At 41.9% G+C, this 26,047-nt stretch overlaps 1 protein-coding gene across 1 annotated transcript in view; it reads right to left on the reverse strand.

The window, feature by feature from the left end:
• The window catches only part of ptprsa (protein tyrosine phosphatase receptor type Sa), a 188,339-nt gene that overhangs the window by 107,444 nt on the left and 54,848 nt on the right, over positions 1–26,047 (reverse strand). Inside the window, exons 3-5 of the mRNA XM_073476466.1 lie at positions 25,167–25,345; positions 10,598–10,743; positions 8,007–8,148 (exon numbers count right to left, since the gene is read on the reverse strand). Of these exons, the coding sequence (XP_073332567.1) occupies positions 8,007–8,148; positions 10,598–10,743; positions 25,167–25,345 (467 nt within the window). The remainder of the gene's footprint in view (positions 1–8,006; positions 8,149–10,597; positions 10,744–25,166; positions 25,346–26,047) is intronic.

The following is a 26,047-nucleotide window of genomic DNA, read 5'->3' on the forward strand; positions in this document are numbered from 1 at the left end:
GAAGTGGGGAAGAGGGAGGAAAAGGTGAAAGGTGTGTAGAGAGATATCTTGAGTGGAAAGGGAGCACCGGAGTCAGTGAAAGGCAGCAGTGAGAATATTTCTGATGAAGAAAACACAAAACTTCTTAATCCACCAATGAGATATCAGGGTGCATGAGGGCCATCCACATGGTCAACATCCACTTATTGATTTGTTGTTCGTGCCAAGCCTGCCCTATACACCAATAACAGCCAAAGAGCCCCAACATAGCAAGGAGTGGCACCTCATTACAGAACAAAAGAACTTTGCTGCACACATAATCCTCCAGAAAGCTGTGAACCAAAGAACAAACACAAAGAATAAAACTGAAATGTTGGTCACTGTGATCATGCACACAAAGGATGAGCACAGGCTTTAACACTTGTAAGAAAAAAATCGCTCGCACTGACTAGCTGATAACAGGTGCCTCATGCAAAAATGGGTTTACACCTCCTGGTGTAGATCTTAACAGCACTAAGCAAATGTATTATTTACTGGTGGAGGCGGTGAGTGCTGCTTGGGAATGAGAATTGACTTGTTTGTCAGGGAAAAGCTCGAGATTAGCAGCTGGCAAAAACAACAGAGGGCACATCGCAGAGGCTCAATGTGGACTGAATCACATGAGTCATGTCAGGGTCTCGGGGTCTCAGGCTCCGGTAAGAGTCACACTTTCTTTCTCTTCGCTGTCATTCCACGCATTCACTGTATATATGTGGACACTTTCATCCTATTTCATACAAGAAAAAACCTTTTTAACAAGCCTGTCCTGGTTTGAAACTTTGGAGTTTATATCAGGACATGCAGTCAAGCACTTCAATGTGGAAGAAGTCCACATTTCAGCAAAGTCTCCAAAGACTTTGAATGCTTTTTGAATCAAAGTGTGCAGCATAACCCTGGATTGATTGTCCTGAACATCAAAAGCAGAATTTTACTATTTCTGCTTCATCGGCTTCGATATTCCTGCATTACAATATCTCCGTCTACCCCTTTGCTTTACTACTCACCTTCCCGCCACATTTTTCTGCATTTTTTTTCCCTACTTTCTTTCTCGATCTCTCTTTAGGTGTGTGAGAGTAGTAGGCGAGGGCAAGGGTCACCTCAGAGGCAGGCGGACAGGAAGAGAAAGAACAGCCAGATCTGTTGCCGATACTGCCAAGCTTATTCTTCACTGTCTCATTACAGGGCGGCCACTGCCTGCCTGCCTGCCTGGCTGCCTGCCGGCTCTCTCTCTCTTTTACTTTGTCTCCCTCTTCTTCACACACACACACACACACACACACACACACACACACACACACACACACACACACACACACACACACACACACACACACACACACACACACACACATACATACATACACACAGACTTGAACACACCACAAACACTCCGTCACACACCGTCTGTCAAACATGCATTCTTGCAGACATATCAGGAAACTAACTCTCTCTCACATACACACACACCTGCTCATGTTTCACTATGTGTCTTATTAATTTTTCATCCAGCCTGCCTGATGCCCTAGACTCACTTCTTCCTCTAAAATAAACACAATAAAATAAGCATTCGACCCTTCAACACCAAACACAGCACCGCATTAGCACTACAAAGAGAAGAGGCGGAGGAAAGACTGACCGAGAACAAAACAATGAAAAAGAAAATAAATAAGAATGTACAAGTAGGTTTTAGGAGAGAAGAGTTTTTTGTATTTTTCTTTGTCTTTAACAACCATATATGTATTTGTGAAAAATTTAAAATGTAGTTACAAAAACCCAAGGGGTCATGAATGTGCCCAAGGGGAGTATTTCACAAACCTAAATGTGTATTTCTGCTGGTGCTCGTTTGGTACGTACAGGGGCTACTGATGAAATGAACAGCAAGTAGGAGAAACTTTCTCTATTTTGTCTCTTCTGTTAACATCTCTCGTTTCTCAAACTGTCTTTACCTCTCCGTCTTAGCGCGGTCTCAGACTTTTAAAACCCGAACCAATTTTGAAATTGGATTGCATCACACACACAAGGAGAAATCTCACATTTTCTTAACGCTGATTGCAAACATACACACACTAAAAGCTGTGAAGATCAGAACAGTTGATTCAATCCCCCATCTCCTTCTTTCTTTTAGTCTCCCTCTCTCTATTTTCACCTTATTATTGCTCAGTATAGCTTAGGTCCTATCCAAGTATTTCAAAGAAAGGTTTAATACATTTTCATTAGGATAGAAAAATTTAAAGAGTTAAATATATACAGTATATCTTACTTTTCTGCAGATTGTTGAAAATCTACTTGAGATATAGCTGGATCACACACACCCACCAGCAAGTGCACACATCACCCTCCAGTTGCTGCTGTCCACTCCAAAAGGCTGAACTCTCTAACCCATTGCAATACACAGAAAGAAGACTGATAGAGAATAACTTTGCAAGAGAGAAATGGAGGGGAGACAGCCTAAAACTTGATGGCAGAGATATTGTGTGAGAGAGAAAGGTAGATGGAGAAGAGGGAGCAGAGGTGAAGGTAGGAAATAGAATGTCTTAAGGCTTGGCCTGGAGCCACTTAGGGTTTAAAGGTTGATTGGTCTCCAGCTCTTCTTCCCTCTTGCTACCACTCACTTTTTTTCCCCCTCTCATCTTTGCACCTCTGTCTGCCCACCCCACCCTTTCGCAACCCTTCTCCCATAAAAAGATAGCTAGAATTCACTGGCCTTGATCTGTTCACCGACGGCATGTATTAGGATCCAGAATCTCATTAAAATTCACCATTACCTGCTCCCTTCACAAGACAGCAGCCAATTAGCCGACAGCCTGATCAAACAGCAGGCACGCTACAAGCCAATCCCCCCCCGGGTAATGGTGGGTGCGCTCCCGAACCTGACCGGCAATGACCTGTGATCTGTGTCAGATGGGCGGAGTTTCTGACACATGACTTGACATGGCTGAATCCAAATAGAAATGGTATTGTGTTCTCTTTGCCAACAATTGTGAACTGAGAGCTGAGATCAGAGTCTGGCCTGAGAAAGAGTGAAACAGTCTGAATTTACCTCCGCAGACATTAGTTTTACATGTATAGCTAATATTGACCTGTTTCTACCCTAGCACAAATTATCCTCAACAGGAAGCTTTCACCAGAGACAGAGGAGGATGAGGACAGGGTAGGGTGGTGGGGTGAGGGTAGAACAGGGGCGGAATGTAACAACTACATTTACTCAATTACTGCACACAGAAGAAATTCCAGGTACTTGCACTTTTACTTTAGTACATTTTGCCCACCTTATGAGTCTATTCCAGCACATTCCATAGGATTTGTCAGACAGCTTTAGTGATTACTTAATCTTCAGGTTTTTTTAATGCCCATCGTGTTGGGCCTTTAAGACAGACTGGTACATATAACCATACAGCACCTTGTCTTTCCTCGAGTTGGATGAGCAGCAGAAAACACCTGTTATCGAGCTCATGTTTTCTTTCTTTTTCTCAACTCGAGTGTAACGTAAAGGTTACGCGTGGCCATTGTTTTGTTTATGTGTGACAGAACAGAAGCCATACAACCAGGGGCTTTGTAAAGATTAAGTGTTAGTAATAGACAACGAGCATTGTGGAAAAAACCCAGACACGTATGGCTGTGTGTTTTGGGCTAGCTTTACTGCCTTCTGTTACGCTCACAAAGCTCTAATCAACCAAGAACTATAGAGCCAAACTGTTACCAATGTCTAATGAAAACCATGTGTCTCCAAATTTTAAATTTGAGTGTTCTTTATTAGGTTGAGCAAATTCTACTACTTCTTAATCTAAATATATTATTTAAAAATATCTTGGTTTGCTGGAAAACAAAGGGTTGTTTTTTTAAACTCATGAAAAGACGCATCGTTCTCACATGACAGCAACACCACCAACATTTGATGATCTCATATGCATTGCTGCAAAATATAAAGTGGTTAAAATTGGTGCAACAACAACACTCACTTCAATGCAACTGTAATATTAATCTAAAAACATAACATTAAGTGAATTGTGCTGATAATACTCAAATACTTTCTGCGTAGGCAAGGAGCTTCACTCGTGTTTATACACTCTGGAATTGCTACTTTTATTTTAAGTAGTAAAGGATCTGAAGACTTCTTGGACCACTGGGTTTGGATAGGCTGCACATGAAACTAAAGAGAAAAAAAAAAACTCTAAAAAATAGATGATATCAAAATCAGTGTGGTGGATTAAACCCAGGCCTGCAGCTTGGCATACGCAGAGAGAAAGCAAGATGATTGGAAATGTTTGAGAGAGAGTAAGAGAGTGATGAGAGACAGAGGAGAGTTTGTTTGATTGGTTCCACCTGCTTGGGAGTGGCAAGAGAAACTAAGCATGATGTGAGCGTGACTGACTGAGCGTGCACACGCAGGTGCACGGCTGTAAATGAAGGTCATGGTGAGGTCTGGTATGTTGCACTCACATAAGGCAAGACCTGAGAAGTGAACTGTGTGTATGTGTGTATGTGTGCATATCAGGGGTGACTCTCTGCTGCCTGCTGGTTCAAACAGCCCACAGAATATTTGAATGTTACTTCACAAGAATAACTGTATCTCCACGGCTTCACCACTGAGGTTTGACTCAACCAACATGATTATTTCTGCCTCGAGAGCGTCCCTGCCAACTGTGAGCGGTGGGTTTTCCAAACACACAGATAGACACATCATATTTACAACTTCTTCAACATAAAAAAAAAATGAATATCAGACCAAATCTCATCAATCACGGCTTTGGCTCCTTGGGCTGCCTCAAGGGAGAATCTATTTGCAACAGTAATCGCAGGGCTAAAGCCTGCAGCAGTCTAAAATACAGGCACGAAAAGCACGATACTCCCCATGATCTCCTCACAACAGCATGAGCTGACAGTATCCCAGTGGCAACTTTGCCTTCCTTTTGACACTCTACAACACTTGCCTGAAAAAAAAAAAAAAAAGGCAAATCCTAAAAACAGAAGAAAAAAAAAACAGACCAAGCTGCAAATTGTGTCAGATCTCAAGAGTGTGCTTCATACGCTTGTCGGTCCCTCTCCAAGGACTCCCAGAGGACTGTGTGCAAGTCTTAGTGGAGCCAGATGGCCCCCATCTTAGGTATTCAGCTGAGGCAGTGGAGCAACAGCCAAAGAGGTGTCACAGTCGATGCTAAACGCACCCTGCCATCGCCACCAACACATGCACCCATACACATACACACAAACACGGAGACAACAGAAGAGAAGGTGGGGTTGTGTCATTGTCACAGTAGCGTATAAAAATGTATAAGAAGATGGGGTGTCAGTTCAGTCAGTCTGTCGTGTATTTTGTCTGAGAAAGTGTCTGTTACATATCTATATGTGTGTGCCTGTCTATGTGGATTGCTGCTACTTCGAGTGATCTATCTTCATCTTAGTATTCATGATGTGCTCGGCGGGTTTCATGTTTGCGAGTGCGTATCCATGCTAGCATTACACTGATGCATAAGCCACGCATGTTTGTTCAAATGTATGTTATTTTATTTGTTTGTGTGGGAGTGTTTGTGCATGCAGCTGTTCTTTTCTTGCAAATATGTGCCACAGCTTTCCGGCCAAGTCACCCATCGCAGCGACCCATTTTCTGCCTCTCCAGATCCCAGACCACAACCCCTCTGTTTACTGTGGATGTGTCCCTTGTGCCTTGTCCCATATCCCATAATCCTTTGCCCCGGTTCCAAGAACCCATGTTCGCCTATTGTCCTCCTCACCTGTTCTACATTGCCAATAGTCCGCACACCCCCTGTTGTCTCCCTTCATCTTTGGCCAACTTTCATCCATTTTTTCCCCCATGTATTTCTCTGGTTTGCTCCACTTCCACCTCTACTTTCATTCTCTCCCTACGTTCACCGCAATATTTTTCTCAATCCATTTTAAATTCTCCCCGAAAACCTCTCTCTGCCCTCACACTTCTACGTCTTCTGTGAATTACATTATATCATCCATCTCTTATATTCTCCATTTTTCAACCTACATCTTTCCTCCTCCCTGCCACTGATGGGCTAATGCAGGGGGCCCGACCTCATTAAAGATGGAAAACATACAGAACGTACTGCTCTCCTCCTCTGCCACTCATCTTGGACCTTCACCCCCCATCATCACACTCTCATCCCTCCTTCAGTGTTGGGTCAGGCCTGGGCAGGAGAGCTGCTGCCTTCCTCTGGGCTCTAGAGGAAACCTTGTCGAGTTGAATTGCAATAACTTTTCATTTTCCTTCTGCTCCTGCGGACCGCCCTGGGTTTGCCCTGTGATCCTTCACACAACTGCACACACCTCTCGCGCACATGCCTGGGCTTGAATTTCAAAATCTGATCTGCTTGTTCCTTGTTCTCAATGTAATTGTTTTCAATTAGACCGCTGTTTCTTTGTACAGCACTTTCTGGACTTGATTTTCAGAGCGCTCCATGAATAGATTGGGTTCCGACTATGAATAAAGTGTGAAAATGTCACATAACTTCATGTAATTGTTTCGAACATGAAACAAATGTGAAACAAATCCCTACACACTAGGTGTAAACCAGTCCAGGTAACAACATGAGTGACACATTCATGTAATTTCAAAGCCTAAGTACATAATTTCAAAATGTATATCAAGTTTTGAAGGGCACCTGAGGCACTCCCACCCCCCTACAACCCAACAACATGCTTGCAGGTTGGGGGGTTTGTTGCTAACAATAACTAACCCAGGATGCCGGGCCAGGCTTCTAGTCCCTGCTCCAACAACTCCCCCCGCCGCCACCACCACCACACACACACACACACACACACACTCCCCACCCCACCTCACTGCCTGTGGATCTGACAGCCAGGAAGGCCTAGCTTGTGTGCTGCCAGCCAGCCAGCAATAGCTCAGCTTCATCCAGCCCTGGAAACATGGCAGATGGCGGCAGGAGAGAACAGAAGAGAGGACTTTGGGTGTCTGTGTGTGTGTGTGTGTGTGTGTGTGTGTGTGTGTGTGTGTGTGTGTGTGTGTGTGTGTGTGTGTGTGTGTGTGTGTGCGCGTCTATGTGAGTCAGACAGAGACAGGTAGAATGAGAGAAAGAAAGTGGGAGCGTGTGATCCCGTCCTCCATGACCTCTAAGCTAGAGCTATACAAATGGTGTATTATCTTTGTTGAAACTAAACTAGCAGGAGTCGATCAATAAAAGTCCACCATCACTGATTTCATCTACACTTCTTGCACTATTTTGTTATTTTACATCTGTTCGTGTGTGAGAGTGTGTCTGCACACGTCTCCAGACACATCTGTCGGCTGCTGTGCCCTGAATGTGTGTGGATGACCAATCAATCTTTTTCATTCAGGGATCCTATGGGTTTTCATCACGGACAAATAGAGGTTCAGCGCTTACTTGAAAGGACAGTTGATTAGTTCCATCAAATTGATGGATTCTTGATAAACAGCCTTCACACTGTCCATCTGTTGTAGGTGAATATGAATCTATTTCAGGCTGTGATGTGCGCCTGCACAAAAGCTGTAAGAATGAATCCTCCACATTTTCACATATATTCATTTGGCATCTCTGGGGATGACTCATGTAACACTACCGATATGGCTTATACAATATAAAATAAAAGCCTTTACAGCACATAGGAAGAGATTCTCTGTATGCTTCTAATGATTACATATGGTAAAATAATTTATCTTTTAATGTAAAATCTTGCATACAGGATTCAATTATTCTAAAAGGTTGTATTCCATACAGAAGACAAATATTTGTAACACATCCAGAACAACCCAACTGAACAGCTCTTACAGCTAAAGCCAAAACGGCTTACTAGAGCACTACCTACAGAAAGTCCGAGCAAAAAGACTTCAAGAGCAGCCCTCACTCACTGTCAAGAGCAGCACAAAAACTCCAAGGCAAGATGTCATCATAAAATAAAACCCAAGGAGCTCACAGATGTCCGCTTTAATGATTTATTTTGTAGTTATCCCTCTGCACGCTGTTTCACAATGCGAGACTCACCTCGGATGATGGACAGCCTGGCATTGACGGTGATCTCGCCCTCGCTGTTCTCAGCAACGCATTCATAGATGTTCTCGTCACGTGGCGCACGGAGGGGCTGGATTCTGAGTACGGCGCCTGCACCCTCATCAAACTCAATGGTCTGTAGAATAGAGAGTAAATAATAAGGTTAGGTTAGACAGATGTGGGACTCAAATAGCAAGAGCACCGGTTTTGAATTCAAGTGCATGCGAACACCAGAGATACATGGGTGAGTTTGGTGTCAGTGTTCTCATTGTTTCATATGTAACTATGGTAACTGTGAAGTCAGTTTCTCAAAGTTTATCCTGAATTGACCCGTTATAAGGAAACGCACCCTCTCTATCTCTCGACACACACGCACACACAATTCCAGCGCTGTATCTTTGTGTGTGATGTGTTTGTTTTGGTGTGTTTGCACCTCGTTGTTTTTTATCTGTAATTATGCCCTTTGTTCTCTGCAAAGCCCTTTGTTTTGAACTGTGTTGAAAGCGCGTCTTAAAAACTAAATCAGACGAGACTCAGAACGTAACATGTGCTGAGAATGCTGATTAGAAGACTGTAGAAAAAATGAAGAAAGACTCACAAAAATGATTACATTTACTCTGTATAAACGTTAACACCCTTTATGTTCAAATGATCAAAATCAGAAATGATGAAGGCTACTCACGGTGACTACAGTATATAATATCATTTCTATTAATTCCACACTGTTCTTCTCGTCAAAGCTGTTTGTGTGCATTACGTTTTTCAAAGCACAGATCATTCCGGTATAAGCAAAACATGACAAAAAGCAGCATTAGCCTGACCAAGAAAACATTTTAGAGAATATTGAGACTAATTATATGACTTAATTGCCAATTTCCAAACTCAGACCTTAACTGAACTAACTGGTCATTAGCATCAGGGTGTTTTAATTGTTGAGAACAATACAGTGTGTCTGAAATAGCCTGAAGTTGCTAATAACTTCATTTAACCAGTCAATCAAAATCTGTTTTAATGGTTTCCTCATTACAAACAGTTGAACTAATATAATAGCGACATTTTGAATGTGTCTGTTACAAAATGTGTTGCCAGTGGGTGTTAACAGTAAGGTAGTTTTGACAAAGTTTGATCTCCCTGAAATCTTCACCAGCAGACGTATAGCCTGCAACAACAAGAAGAACCTCAAGACTTAGGTAAATGACTAGAATTTAAAGTGTGGCATTTCTGAACCAATCCCTCGATGGTTTTAATATAGCCGGTCCGGTCATTTCCAAACTTAATCTCTTTAGGTGGACGAAGTGTTAGAGAAGACGGTCAGCATGCCTGTCAGTCACACGGCAAACCTACTCTTCCACTATCCATCACTCCTTAGAGGAGTTTAAACCGCTTCGACGAAGGTTTCAGAGCTGAGATCTCTGAGCAAAGCATGACTTTGAGATATAAGTATAAGACTTCAGCAGCCCTGCTGCTCCTCTGCTGCACGTCTCAGGGCTGAGCCGCTAATTAGGCAAAAAACACTGCAGAGCACGGCATCGTGATCGATATCAAAGCAGCTATCTAGAGGGTAAAAAAGAAAAAAAAATCATAACTACTTCAAAACCCCCTTTACAATTTTTTTATTTCATGCTAAACGGAGGAAGGGAAGCGTCCGATCTGGCAGGCTCCTTCACGCCATTGGCTTTGTTTCCCACTTAGCATGCAGAAGAAGAGAACATACAAACACATCTTGTCTTTTAATTTTGTCCTCCGTTGAGATGCTGCTTCTCCCCCTGTTGATGCTGTTGTCATTGTTTTTTTACTTTTTAGCCCCCTCCCCTGTGGTTGTGTTCATGCTGCAGCGGGTGAGTGTCTATCTCTGTGCACTGCCGTCATTTTTAACGAAAGCAACTTTTTAATTAAGAGACACTGAGCATCAATCAAGACTTTTAGAGATGCCATCTGGGACGCCTGCCGAGGACTGAACAACAAACATCATGAATAACTCACAGACACATTCACACAGATCGGGCAGTAAACGGAAAAAGAAAAAAAAAACAGAGCTGGAGACAAAAAATGTGGCAACGGCTGATTCAGTCAAGTGCAAAGAGGACAAGGCAGGAGGAATGGGAAAGCTCCGAATTGCTTTACTGGGCAACTGTAACTAATGGTGGAACCGTGCATTGCTCAGAGGTTAAAGAAGCCAGTCCATGAAAGATTGGTAGTTGTTGTTCCAAACTATTGGTGAAAACAGGGTAAAGAAAGCAAATGAAAACAGCCTTTTCCAGGGGAACCAGACCGCAATAGAAGACTGTGCTTGTAATGTGAGGAGAATAGTACTGGGCAGTGCTGAAAAACTTTGGAAAAGAGTGGAATGTGGGGGGTAACTTAATTTAAGATTCATGTTTTAACTGCCCAGCATCGTAATATGGTCTATAAGTTAAAACAGTAAACATCACAGTATATTAAAAATAAAATATCTTACTTGGCTATGTAGTCCAAAATATTAGCAGTAAAAAACGTATTTTCCAAAAACCAAAATCTTTCAGCATAAGCAAATTTTCCAAATTGCCCTCCTCACCTGTAGAGTACAGCAGTGCTGCCTGACTCACCTCTATACGCTGGGAGTTGACCTTCTTGCCTTTCTTGTTCCAGCTAACCCTTGGCTTGGGGTCACCCGTCGCCTGGCACACAAAGGAGACCACGCCCCCTGAGACGCCAATCTGGTCGTTGGGAACTTTAGTGAACCGTGGTGGTGCTAGAGACAGAGAGAGAAAGACATCATCATGAGCCATAAGACACATTTCGAACCCACACAAGCCTCCTATTCTGTATCTTACTCTCTCCCTGTAGCAGACGCCCACACGCACTGTTCTGCAGCAGTGAGACGTCTTGGACAATTTGTTTTTTTGGAGAGACACCAAATAAACAGCTAGACGTTCAGTCAGACAGACAGATAGCTCGATGTCTATCCATAATGACATATCTGCATCAAAGCAACAGTGACCCACAGATAAGACCTTCAGTGACAGGGCGACCTCTTTAACCACTGGGCGATGTCGTCATTCTGAATCACCCCCAGCAGTAAACACTTAGGTTGAATTAAACTACTGTGCCCTTCCTCATCTAGTACCTCAATTTCAGTGCTGTGTAGCTCTGTGTGTAGATGACAGCGCTGTGAATTTATATGTTGATGTTGTGCCAAGGTGGTGATGATTAGTAGCTCAAAAATATACCTCCATGGGGAAACAGAGTCTGGCTACTACCAGTACAGTAGCAGCCCCATCTATTTTAATTTTTTTTTCTATTTTTTTTTTTCTTTCTGATTTTAAAATCCCTTCTAATCCCACAATGGGGAAATTCTCTTTAAATTTAACTGTGTTCAAATGCGTGACTCATTTTCCTGTTTAACAAAGAATAGCACTGACAAAGCCACAATCAGTGGTTAAATTCTCACTTGGACCACATGCACTAAAATGTTATGCCCTCATAGAGCTGAGACCCTTTGATTAAAACGTCCATCAAAAGTTAGTCATTTTGGTTGTTTCGTGCTGTTTTTTTCACTCGTGCCTTGCTTGCAGTAGGTTTGAAACAACAAGCACGATAGAAAAAGGGAGAGAGAAAGAAAGAGAGAGAGAGACACAGAGAGAGAGAGAGAGAGAGAGAGAGAGAGAGAGAGAGAGAGAGAAGGAGAAAGAGTCCTGGGGAACTCGTTAAATCTGAATCATACAGATATGTGGGGATGATCAAACGGCCAGCGCATAACGTCAAATTAATAATTAAGGGACCACGGGCCGACACCAGTCTCCAGGCACTGCTAAACACATATGAAGGAGAGTTCCTGCATTCATTATCGGGTAAAGAGAGAGAGCGGGCGGGTATTTTAGAGAGAACGAGGCAAAGAGGAATAGTGTAGGACAAGGGAAAGGAAGGGAAGCAGGGTGAGTGTACTGCTTCAGGACAGCAGAGGCATCACATGCAAAGTTAATCTCACAGCCTCCAACTAACAACCTAAATATTTCTGATGCAAATATTACACCAAGACACACAAACTGGCTTAGTTAGAGTTGGTGGCTAGTTAATCTCAAAAGCAGTTTTTTTCAATTTCTTATTATGTCCCTGTCCTGTTTACAAGTGTGTGCCAGTGTGAGACACACTTAACCTTGATTTTACAAGCTCAGATGTCTGTGAAAGCAAGATAATGGCTGATAGAAAGCATACAGTATCTGTTCATTATGCTGTCCATGGTCAAATGAAGATAAAGTGCTTTCAATTAAAAACTATTGCTGCTGTGATACCATGTTTCCTCTTTTTCAGACTAGAGAGTTGCTCACCTACAAAGGAGAAGAGATACTCTCATCTTGATTATTGTCTTCTATTGTGCACGTTTTCTCAGGTAACTTGGGGAATATGATCAGGAGGCAGCGCATGATGGAAACTGAGATTAAAGGTGTAATTACACAGTATCTTCAGACATCTGAATCAAAGTGCTACTGTAACGTCATGGCATATGTGAATAAAAATTGCCATGTATGATAAAACATCATACTGAATGTCGGATGTTGACAGACAACACACTGAGCTAAGTAAATCAGCCAAAGGGCAACGACGAAACTCTTCCACTTTTATGAGAGGTATTAAAGGGCTGATTTGCTAGCAATCATGTTAATGTGTGAAATATTGATTCCCGGCCGTCTGATGTTCAAATGAAAGTTTATTGATTGTTGCATCCTTCAGAAAATATCTATTTAAATCTGAATCTACTTAATCTAATCTGTTGAAATAATCCCGGTGAAGTCACATTCCCCGACGTTTTGGAAAGGTTTCATAACAAAATGTATAATGTTTTCAGACGACAATCGTCTGTTGGTACCTCAAAATCACAAAGAATCTCATTGATTGATTATATCTATAATGTAAACAACATTTACAGTGGGAGACATTGCAGTTATATCTTAGTTAGTATGGGACGTTATTTTAACAATCCTGGGTCTGTAATAAAGTGTCACACGTAATGAAGCTGTTATTTTAAGGTAAAAAAAAAGTTATATGATGTTGCTTTAAATGTTGCATGAAAAAAAATCTCAACATAAGAACTTTTGATCGTCCAAATTCTCTGGGAAAAGGCCGAAATGGAGTATTAGCTGAAGACGTGTCCCTCACCTTTTACACGTGTTTCAAAATGCATCATTAGCACATGAATTTTAAAAGAAAAAAAAAGAAAAAATACCCTCAGCAAGGCTGAAATAAATCACTATCTATCATATATTTCACAGTTAACATATATACTATATGAAGGATGTGGAATGATATGAGCAGGGCAGCTTTTCTCAAGCTTCAAGGAGGCTTTATTTGTCTGGTGCATACAATGATCCCTTTTGGCATTTTACACTCTCAGTTTCCATTCTGATACTACACAACACAGCTCCTCTGCATTTGACCTCCCCTTACAATGTGCCCTCTGTCGAGACAGAAGAGGGATTTACACAGAGCAGGCCAGTGGCAGTGGTTCTGCTGAAGGCCAGCGCTCTTTGATTAGTTTTCCCTGAACCATTCGACATTTTCACCCAGTCGCTTTCTCCCTCTCCTTTTTCTCGGGCTTCACAGGATGAGAGAGATGTACAATCAATGTGCCTGCCCGCATGTCAGTCTGAATTTAACTCCTGACAGATGCAGGATTTTCTCATAATGTGCTGTATATGGTTTTCAACGTTACCTCGGGAAGGTTTGAGGAAAGCTAGGGAGCTAGGAGGAAAACGCATTGAAATGAAAAGGAATGACACAGTAGGGGTTGACAGGAAGAGGAGTGCAGGAGGAGGTGGTGAGGTCAGCGGTAAAGAGAGGCAGGAAGGGGAGAAGAGAGGAGGTGACAGGATGTCCAGGGACTAGAAGACATGATGTGAAGAGGGACGGCAGGACAGACAGAGGGGAATATTTCATCAAAAGAGGAACTTTTTCCAACTTTTCTCCCTTGCTCTTCTTATTATTTGTAGTTTTTCCTTTGTTAAACTAATAAATGAAAAGATGAGATTGGCATGACCTTTGTGTTTGAAGTTCAGAAACTGGGGGGCTGGTCAGCTAAAGGACGGACAATAAGTGACTGAGATACATAACCCTTTCATATCGTAGACATGCCTCTGACAATGGCCAGCGTTCATATGTGCCTGCTGTCTCTTGTTAATCTCTGGACGTCACTATTCAGACAGACGTGTTTCTAAAAGTGAAGTTCCATACAAACATTACTGCGAGCCACAAAATTACACATAATTATATGACACAAGTACCAAATAAAGTGTAGACTGGTTTCATTTTCAGCTCTGCCGTCTCTTTCTCTCATGCCCATATATGTGCACTGCCTACTTGTCTTGAGACTCTTCAGGTAGTGCGCTTAACATTGTTTGAACATCATCAACATTATTTAACTTCCCATCAACCCGAACTGGGTAAAGGGTAGAGACTGTGGCTGTGGGCCATGAATGTCTACTATAATGCCATTACTACAGGTATGCGGTGTGTGATTATGTGAACTCTGATGAGCGCAATTAACCTTTTTTTCAATTTTCCTCAACTGTGTGCCTCTGGGCTTCTGCTGCCAGTTACCGTTGACTTCGAGCCTTTCTTTTTTCAGATTTCCAACCTTGCCACGCAGTCAGTAATTGCAGGGTAGAAAAGGTTGAGTGGTGTCGGTGCTTAAACTGCTTAAAAAAAAATTCCCCAAAATGAGTGATGGAATCGACCACACCATTATCAGCAGAAAAGCTTAATCACACTATTTCATGCACTGACTGGATTCGGTATCTACATTATGAAGAGAAGAAGTTGACACACACTGGTTGAAACATATTCATATTATACGTAAAATCACCTCAAACTAACTTGTCTATAGAGAAGATGAAAATACCCCCTTTATTCAAATCCAGTAGTGGTTTTGTCCTAAAAATTTGGTGTGGTACTTTGTGACTAGCGGTGTCACAATTTTGTGGTGACAATATATGTCTTTGACATTTTGAATTCTCCTCAAAAGCATTTCGTAAGTGCTCAGAATAGGCAAAAAAAATCAAAGAATACACATTTTTGATAGATATCGATATTGTTGGGATGACAATTGGCACTTTCACAAAACAATAACAGAATGAGGTTTTTGATAAATAACCATCAGTGGCAAGTATTAGAACAAGTTGTTACCAGTCTGGTAAGTTCAGAAAATTATATCATCAATCAACACAGCCTTTAAAACCAGGAAGCTACAACACTTGCCCCGCTATAACACGATAAAATATCCAAAATCTAAAAACAATATATAGTCCCATATTGCAAGAACGATATATTATTTATTTATTCCTCAGACCTAGTCTAGTCATTTTTCATGCAAAAATGTCAAACATTTGCTGGTTCCAGCTTCTTAAATATAAAGATCTGCTGCTTGTCTTTGTCATTTCTGATAGCAAATGAAGAGGTTTTGGACCGTTGGCTGGACAACAAAAGCATTTTGAAGATCTCACATTGGGGTCTGGGAAATTGTAATGAGCCTTTTATCACAATTTTTGGACATTTTATAGACTAAACGATTAATTGTTAAAAATAATTGGCTGATTAATCAATAACTGACTTTCGAACGTCCTACCTATGTTACTCAGAGATTTTGAGGTTTGATTCCTAACAGTGCCACCTATTCCAAAAATGTACACGTTCCTTTTGCTGTAAGGTACCTTATATAAAAGTCCCCACCAAACGGTGTGTGTTACCAGAGATGACATTGAAAGGACATTGCACCCGCAGTCGCTGTTTGTCCCCTCCACCAAAGTCTCTCTCTATTCCCCAAGCGTCCCTCAGAGAGACCGAGGTACAGCACTCCCCAGATAAGCACACAAGACCCGTCTTTATCTGCCTGGCAGGGGGACATGGCCTGAGCTAAAATAACCAGCAATGGGGGCCCGGCTATCTTCACAAGGCCCCGAGAATAGAACCAGAGCCACGCAAACGTGAGCAGGGAAAAATAAACCTCACACTGTGCACACAGACGCTTGTTTAGCTAATACAGCCACCACCTGCTACTGGCCGCTACCTCTGTTGGGCCTGATAAGACAGAATCCAACAGCACTGTGATTATAAAGTGGCGGAGAGTGGGAGGTGGGCATGTGAATATGAGACGGCTCCATTTACAGTACTTTACTGTTGTCGCTTTGTAGGGGGGGGGGGTGTAAGAGGTGGGAGGGGACTGGCTATATGACTAATACAGTAATTGATGGAGAAAAGCTTCCTGGGTCATAAATAGGAGCCATTATCCGCTGAATTAGCAAAGTGGGAGACAAAATGACGCACTGCCATTCAGTGATTTGCGAGAAAGGCAGAGAATTGGGAAAAGGGCACATATTACCCATCTTGCTACAAATAGGTATCTTTCAGAGCACATAGAGACCTTTTGGTACTATCAGAGGTCTTACTACAAGCAAAGTAATTCCACTCTCTCCTTCCACTCTGCGACAAGGGTATTATCAGGGTGACGATGTAGATAGGAATGACATCAATTTTAACAGTTTTTTACTGTTGCACCCGCAGTTGCTCTGGATATAAGCAATAAGTTAAAAGCGTGTAACTTATTCCACATATTTTCATCCCACTCAACGCCACTTTATCTCAACAGACACTCTGCTGGCTAAATGTACCAACAGACATTCTTATGTCTTTTCTGGTGCGTTTACTACGTGGATGAGAGCAATACGAACGACTGCATGTCACTGATTTAAAGAGGGAGTTTACTGAAGCTGATCCTGCCTGACATTAAACTTAATTTTCGTATTATCCAAACAGCATACACATGACACACACTCAGGCACTGTCAAGACCAACTACTTAGGAAAAACAAAAACAGGCCTAGAGGGTGGAGCAATTTGGCACTGGAACTTTGGACATTTCCTCCCCATGTACATTTGATTTACTTTGAGGCATTTGTAAACTTTCTAAGGTGCTGTCACTGTTTAGCAGTAATGAACCAGCTCATGTGGACTAGAAGTGAGATGTTGCTGTTGAACTACAGTTGCGTGGACCTATGAGGTGTAGAGATTTAGTAGTTTCCAGTCTTCAAAAGACTCAGCAAGATGCCATGATGCTAGAGCTACCTTACCTGGACCTGACTTAAAACCCTACCAGCCTTTATACACACACACACACACACACACACACACACAAACACACACACACACACACACACACACACACACACACACACACACACACACACACACAGGTATAGGTATATGGATGCAGGGATAGACGTAGAGATGAAAGATTGATTCAGCCAAATGTGCATTCAAGGGGATTCACTAGACAGCAAATACACAAACACACAAACAGACAGACAGACACACGTACTCTCTCTTTCACACTTGCACACATCATGCACCCTCCAGGCCTAAACAACCAAGTCCCATCAATCAGGACCAATTCTCACAGGCTGACTAGGCAAGCGCCATCACTATGGTAACCGAGCCTTTACTCGAAACCCGTCTTGCTTTGTCTTGTCTGGAGGTTTTCGCACGCAATCACTGCCAACAAAGACCGGCAGACTGCTGCAAAAAAGACTTGAACCAAACAAGAAAATAGGAGAAAGGACAGGCAGAAAGTTGGTCAGTCTGTTTGCAAGTAAAGACGGACAACTTGGTGGCATCCATACGAGCCAATTTAGAGGATGAAGGGGATCTTGAAGGACAGAGTTAACAAGTTTTTCAGTCTTTCAACACAGAGGGCACCACATTACCATGAGACATCATCTAAACCTAGCGGCAGCTGTATTAATGTGTTTCCTAGGTGCTGTTGAGCAGTACAATTAACTTATAATAGTGACGCTGAAGGGAAAAGCATGTAATTCTGTGATTGTGCTGGTGAGGTGTGAATGAAACTGTGTAAATGTGTGCTTAAAATAGACGTGCATGCTATGCCACTCAGGATAAAAAAATGACTGTCTCAGTTAATCTCAGCTGCAGCCATATTCCACAGGGCACGTTGGGGTCAGGCTCCATTCCTGCCTAACCCTTACCTTGGCTGTGCAAGCTTAAGGGTTAATGAAACAGTTGCTTTTCCAATTAAAATATAAGGAAGAAAGGCTAATTGGGATTTGCTCTTGGGGCACCTGGGGTGCCAAGCAGTTGTCGACGTAGTGATTCACAAAGCCAGTTCGTGCTGCCTTGACTGTACACCCAGTTCCCACAGCGGAGAATTGTCCATCTTGTAACCTCAAAATTCATATTCCTCTTTCAACAATTTGATGAAAAAGGCAGGATAATTTTACATGTTTTATGTAGTAAGTGACAATATCTTGACAAAAGAAATGCTTTAATTAAAAGCCTTATATCATCTTTCAAGACAATTCTCAAAGCTATTATTTTCCACTGCCAAGAAATTAAATTATGTCACTTCATAATGAAATGTAGTCACTTGTTTTAAGAACAACAGATTTCAAGGCTCAGCAGTGCATGCAGTGAGTGAAGATGTGATGTTTTTGTACAAACCCTTCCTCATTGCATCATACAGCGTGCCATCTATGTCGACTGCACTCCAAACAAACTGGCAGGGCTCAGGCTTTGCAGTCCATGAGGGACTTGTGGCAGGATGTGGGAACCCAGAATAAAATAAGTTCTGGAGTGTTAGTACCCAGAGGTGAAAAACTTTGCCCGACCACACTGCTGTCACAGCGATGCTGCATTTCTAAAAAGAGTGGCACACTCGTAATATGCACAAATTGGTCCCATTGAAACCGTTGTTGAAGGCTAAGGAAAAAAGTGAAAGACACTAAGTATGCTTCTGCCCACTGGAAATAAATAGGCTCGATTCCTCAGAGAGAAAGGGGGGAAATTAAGCTTAAGTGTGTGTCTGATTTTAAAATGGCCATAGAACAGACACAGAGGAGGTGAAATGGGAACAATTTTGTGTCATTTAGAGACTCACTTGAGGAAATTGACACTTGTTGTTTCATTAAATGAAGAGGACACCTCCAATTGCCAAAGGTGTTATAGGTCCGATCACAACAAAGGGCAAGAGTATCAAGACAATGGACAAAACAATCTTCTCTCTCTCCATTGAAAAAAACAATCATTGTGTCTTTCTCTATACTCAATCCAAGTAAAGCCATATACAAGGCAAAGTCACTGCCTGTGCAGTCTGAGAAAGAGGGTTTGAAAAACAGGCATTGAGGAATATTCTTGTTTGGGGGGAGTCAAAAACCTTTGAAGGTCTAAACTTGCTCAACAAAGGACGCAATTTTTTAAAAGCCACCTTGGTGATATGTTAAGTTTCTTTCTGCTAGAAAGGGATATCACTATTCACGCACTTCAATCACTCGTATTGTTCTGTCAAACTGAGTATATATAACATCTCTGAAATTAGTGGAGCGTGTTCCTGAGAAGAGACTGAAAAAGAGAGATGAAGGCAAAATTGAGGAGAAATAAGCATCACCCACGCTGTGGCTGCAAGGATGGAGGACAGCTATTTGATCTATTGTTCTGACCAAAACTGTGCTTTGAGAGGTACATTTCAATCAAATAAATTACACTGACTGGATTTGTTCTTGATAATAATGCCACAACGTTTCATCTTCCTTCTACGACAGCACCAATTTGATAGTGGATGGGCAAGTATGCTGTCCTGTGACCTGTGGTAATCAGCCATATGGGTTAGGGCCGCAGTGTTGATTGATTGTTCTTTTAACACTGTAAATCAGTGCAATGGGGCTAGAAAGGGGTTTTTTTCAGCTGTCTTGTATAGCAAATATTAGCACACATGTCCGGCATGAAAGCCTTCTTGGTTTTTGGCTTCAGCAGTGGCAAATTCCACAAACTGCCAGCAAAAACATGCCTATTTCCACATTGGCTGGAAAACACTTTGGACTTTGCAAGAATGTAAAACTTGAAGTTTTTCTGAAGGACCCTAATAAACAAGGATAGACAGTTTCTTGCACGGCTAAATCAAACTTTTCCCTCTAACATTTGTAAGCGTATAGCTCTGGGAATTCAACCTACAACAGCCCTCAGAATGTAGACGGCGCCAACAGGCTACTCGAGGCAGGGATTCATTCCTGCAACTCAATTAAAAATTTACTTGTTTTCTTCTCATTTCAGAGAAAAACAGGATAAAGCATGGGGCCAAGCATGCAACAGCAGGGCGCACATAAAATTGAATTTGACAGAATTAATTTGACAGTGTTGGCTCAAACATAATTTGAGTGGAAAAGATAAGGACTGATGGAGGGAGAAGGAAAAGCAGAGAGCAGCAGAGAGAAACAAGGAGAGAGAAGCAGAGAGACTGAGATGTAGGGAACAAGAACAAGAAAATAACGGCTCCACTAAGGGGCTTCATTTTTTTCAAATTGGCAGCTTCAAAGGAATATAAATAATTGAACACCCTCACCCCATCACAGCAAGTTCTGGCCAATTACTATTAGGAGTACTTTGCCAAGAAAGCTGCTGTTGAGGACTCTAAAAGGCCAAAAGAAAGAAGAATGAGGAAGCGAGGAGGAGGTGAAAGGACAGAAAAAATGCTGACAAATAACCCTGTCTCCCGGTCCAAAAACACAAACCGAAATACAAACAAATATTGCAAGATCCCAAGAGTCACTTGACTTGAGAAAAGTGAAGACATTGCAATAAATCAGAAAAGAATGGCATTTTCTCTTGTCCCTTCAGTGAAGAAAATATTAACTTAGGACTATTAAAACATCAGGCATCAAGGGGAACATCAGCCTCTCTTTTCCGCCACACAAAAAAAGAAAATCCTGCTTCTTGTTGCACCTTTCTCAACTCCCAAAGGACAAAAACAGAACACAACTGAAAGGAAAGAATTCCCTATGCCAATGTGATTCTTATAACCAACTTTGAATACCCAATGACAAAACTAAGGGACTTGTCATAATGGTAAATGTTAATAGTGCAGCGCTGTCGGTGCAGACGTTTGTTCAGGTTATTATGAAGGGCCACCAAATATCATAGTGTCTGGTGGTGGTGGCAGCTCATAAATCAAAGAAAACTAATATAAAAAGATGGTCTTCATGAGACTAATAACTTAACTAATTATCTACACATTCAATATTCACTAAAGAAAGATGTTATCAGCTTCCCTGACAATGTCAGAAGCTCAACTGTTTTATGGTTGGAGCAAGAGAATGAAAAAAAAAACCTTTTGAAATGCTGTTTGATTCAGTTCTTTTACCCATTACTGTCTGATTTACTGGTTTATATATTTTACACTTACAACGATCAGTGGTGTTGGGTCTTTGTTTTGATGCTTTTTTCCCCTTTAATCACGACTAAAAAGCACCCGGGGTTGCAGTTTTGCATAAATTCTATTAATAGTTGACTTGATTTCCACTTTCAAACAATTGCTATTGTAAGTCAACATTCAATTATAGAAAAAGGAAAATAACTTTGACAGTGCTTCGTTTAAAAAATAAAGGAAATATTTGATTGCTTGCCAATGTTCTGGAGCAAAAAAAAAAACATGCATGCACACGTACAGCATGGTGATAGCTTGCTGGTTTGGTCTATCTTTACTGTTGCTTGCAAATCAATTCTTATTATTGTATTGTCACTGGGTGTGTATCAGTCTGAGTATACGACAATTAAATTGGGTTGCCTAAATATTTATTGTAATATTTATCTTGTATGTGTTGACTGGGTGTCAACATGGCATTGAATTATTTATTATTGAATTATTATTTATGACCTCTTGGAAGACAGGCCGTTGCACTAAAAGGTCCAAACAAATAATAAAAAATATATATGAATAACCCATGTTCACACAATTACTTTGGCTTTTATTTATAAAGGTAAAGCATGACACTGCCATCTAGTTTTATAGTTGTGCTACAACAAATATTTTACATCTACTCGCTCAATATGCTACAGTCACATATGACAAAGCTCAGGTGACACACACATTAAAATATTACGCACACAAACACACATATGCATGCGCCTGCATACAAATCACATGCAAACATGCAGACAAATGCAGACACACGCAAACAGGGATCCCTGCGTTATCATGGTTGGGGGTGGCTGGATTTATTGAGCCATCTTTCTTTCTCTTTTGATTAAAAATGTCTCCTTCTCACTATGATTTATGAGTGTAAATGAAAAGGGATGGAGGGCAGAGAGAGGGAGGGATGTGAGAGGAAGGGATGACATCATGCTTTCAGCTGGGCCGTTTTTGCAAAAGGGTGGCATCCACTGTGCGGGTGTGTGTGTGTGTGTGTGTGTGTGTGTGAGAGAGAGAGGGAGAGAGAAGAGGGACAAAGTGTTGATATGAGGTGGGGGTTGGTGTCCCCCACAATCCTCTCAGTCCACCAGGTGGGAGTGATTATAATTGGACAACTGCACCACTGGGCTGTGTGTGTGTGTGTGTGTGTGTGTGTGTGTGTGTGTAAAAGAAAATCATAGAGAGCCAAAGAAGGCAGTCTGTGGGTGAGCGCATATATTTCCAGACATAATGGTGGGCTGACGCTGTGTGGCCCCAAAAAAGAGATGAGAAAAAAGAGTGAGAGTGTGCCTGACTTGCGTGTGTGTGTGTGTGTGTGTGTGTGTGTGTGGCTGGGAGGGAGGAGGACAAGGAAAAAAACAAATGTGTGAACATGAGCAAGAGACAATGAGACAGAGTGAGAGAGCTTGACAAAAACAGCGATCATATCCACAGGCAGAGCAGACAAAGACTGGCAGATACTGACAGATGGGGAGCGAGCCCTGCTGTTAGTGCATTTACAAGTGTGTGTGAGCGTAAGGGGGGGAAAGCTAATCTCCATCAAAGATGAAGCAAACTGCACTGAATGTTATTTAAACCTGAGTGAGCAAACCGGTTGAAAATAAGTTCAAGTGGAGGAGAAAAACTAGTGCTGACATAGTGTTCGTCATAGTGTTGATGTACAACATGTTAAAAGGAGGTGCACGTCCATCTTTGCGTTTGTTTCATTCTGAAGATAAGTGTTCGGCCTTGCTGTCAGTGAGGCAGACAAGGCAAAAAGGAGGAGAACAAAGACATCTGTTTGACATCTGTCTGAGTGCAATTTTTACATGTTTTCAGCCAACTGGGCTGAAAGATACTCGAATTATGCTGCCAGACACTCAAACCACCATGCAATCAAGAGTAGACAGCTCTGTTGCAACATGAGAAAAATCAAGTCCTCCTCATGTTATCTTGAACTGCTGAGAACACACTCACTGAATGTCAGAAAGAGACGAGCCAGAAGACGGACAGAGAGAATATGCAATTTAAAGAACCCAATTTATCTTGCAAATTACCTTAGATAGACAGAAACTGTCTTAACTTCCTCAAAATTTCTGTCGTGGCACCTAGACTGTTGAACAGTAAGCCTGAAATGTCACATTGGCTGAATCTGTTGATATTCAAAGTGCCATTTTAAGATGTATTTTTATTCTTTTGCTCTCAGTTTCTTCGTTGGATCTCATTTCATCAGGTTTCTGCAGACTTCATCTAGTTTTGCTGTTCATTTTCACCTGAATAAAGCTAATTTGAGGCATATGTATTCACATCCCTTTGTTGCAAACTTGTTTTGTTATTCAACAGCTATTTAAAGAAGCCTAAACTAGAACTAGTTAATATTTTATTTTTCACCCCAAACGTCCTTTTTTCTTAAAGGGATTCCTTTTTTCTTTTTTCTTAGCGGGGTGAGATTGAGTCCAATCAGCAGCCCTGCCTTACCTCAGACACACACAACACATAAACAAAAACAATGAGGGCAATTTTTCACGCGCATCACACACATGTTGCATGCAGTGCGGGTGTACGGTCGGTAAATACGCACGCATGCCAACAAGCATAAACTTGTCGCTGACACACTCCAATGCACATGCTCATGATGATCGACAGACGGACCCACATTCACCACGCCATACATATATATTTCTTCACCATACTCACCAACACACTTACCCACACACACACTCGCACAATAACACACAGGATTTACAAACAATGAAACCCAAGGGGGAGCCTCACCACCTCACCATCACTCTTGTTCTATTTCTCTACAGAGCCTCCTCTTTGTTTTCGTCTCCTTAATGCTGCTCTAAGCCCATCTTAACGGGGAAATGGTGCGGAACAAATCCTAAGCAGGAGTTGACAGGGTGGGATAAGAGACTATACTGACGTTCCTCTGTTTCTAACACGGGAAGTTAGGAGGACAATTTACAGACAGGAATCTTTTCTAAATGGTAAATATTTCGCAATATCACATGTTAAATCTTTTCAACAGAGAACATGTCCACCAACAGCTACATGTCATTGCCTCTTTGAGCAAAATGACTGAGGCCTTACATGCTAAATCATCTTTAGTATAATTTCAAAGACAAACGCAGATATAAGAATGGCACTTACTCTTACAAGTCAAACTGAACTCTCAACATTGCAGCTAAATTCTTATTTGCTGTGGCTGAAGCAGAAGCAGAGGCAGAGGCAGTCTACAAACAACAGGCCTTTTGAGATGAAGACAGCCTTTCCAAGATAAGATGTCCACAGTTTAAGATAGTAAACATGCCTTTACAGGCTCACCAAACGCGAACTGAAAAGGACAGTAGCAGGAAGCAGCTAAGGTATCTTCTATGAAAGGAAGGAAATGTTCACCAAAGCTAAAGATCCCCTCTACACAAGTGTTAAGGTGTAATCTGATAGGGTTTTCTGCAGACACTATTCTTTCTCCTTCATTAAAAATACCAGAATATATGAATATGCTATTTTTTTTTTTTCATTTCACATTTTTAAATGCTGGATACAAGATGTCTCTTACTTCACTGTAAAGTCAATTCTCAGTGTATGTACACTGGAGGCTTTAAGTTTCCATATCATACTTATGTTTGCTTAATATTAGACCACAATTGGCTTCCAAACTATTTGTGATGTCAAAAATCATGCTCACAGGCCAGCCTCTTAAAATCAGATTTTCAATGAGCACAGAGAACATTTACACTTTCAGCAACGAATGTGAAATCAGCCATCTAGTGTCAAACTCTGCACATATACCATTCTACACAGTGAAGCTCAAACACTCAACTGAAAGGCAAGAAGACAAAAATATTTCTGACTGGAGGGGGAATTTAACTGGCCCTTCTCTGCCTCTAAAGGGCTTTACATAGGACATTTATCAGCAGTAGCATGGTTAGTCAATGTCTTAATACTTACATAAGGCGTGGGAGCCGGTGAGCAGCAGTGATAGCAGCAGAGTGGTGACAGGCAACAGGAGTGGCAAGGAGAGGCGAGGGGCACCGATGGTTGCCATCTTGGCTCCGGTAGGGAAAGGGGGGGCAGGGAGGGGTGGGGTGGGGCTGATCTTTGACCTGGCTGGAGCGCCGAGGCCCCGACTGCGCAGGGAAGGTTGGGGTCTTCACGCAGAACGGCTTGGCACTCTGCAAAAAAAGGAAGAAGAAATGTTTGTTATGTACTGTATGTACTATGTACTTTTGCTGACCTTTATACTGGTTTTCACACACCCAGATCCAAAATCATTTTCAGTTCTGCCAACCTATAAATTAAAGGATCCTTGTAGCCTGAGCCTCTTGCAGTGAAAAGGTGATGGTCCTGCTCACAATGACAGCACAAGACTTTTGATAAGCACACCAGGCCACTCTGCTGCACTCTTCACAACGCCTCATTGCTCCTGACACACACATAGAAGACAGGTAATGTGTCGGTGCCACTACTGGAAGCAAAGTGTCACATCCCCCAAACCCTTCAACCTTCCCATCTCACAACCAGCATCTTCTCACACCCCTTAATTAGCAGGGGAGTCTTTTCTTTTCTTTCTTTTTTTCCCTTCTTAATCGCCTGATCTTGTCGTTATTTGCTTATCGCATTGCCTTGTAATTACACACAGGCACCCAATGATATTCCAGGCACCGTCTCTTTGTTTTAGTCAAATTGCCATTAATCCCCCAAGCTACACAGAGGGACTGGGGACGCCTGGCACCCCCCCCACACACACACACACCATTTCTTTCATTGATATGTGTAGTGCAGCACAGAGCCACCACCAAGTAGTAATACATACTCTTTAATTAAGAAGA

This window comes from Pagrus major, chromosome 11 (genome assembly GCF_040436345.1).
Source record: "Pagrus major chromosome 11, Pma_NU_1.0".
In the NCBI taxonomy this organism is placed as follows: Eukaryota; Metazoa; Chordata; class Actinopteri; order Spariformes; family Sparidae; genus Pagrus; species Pagrus major.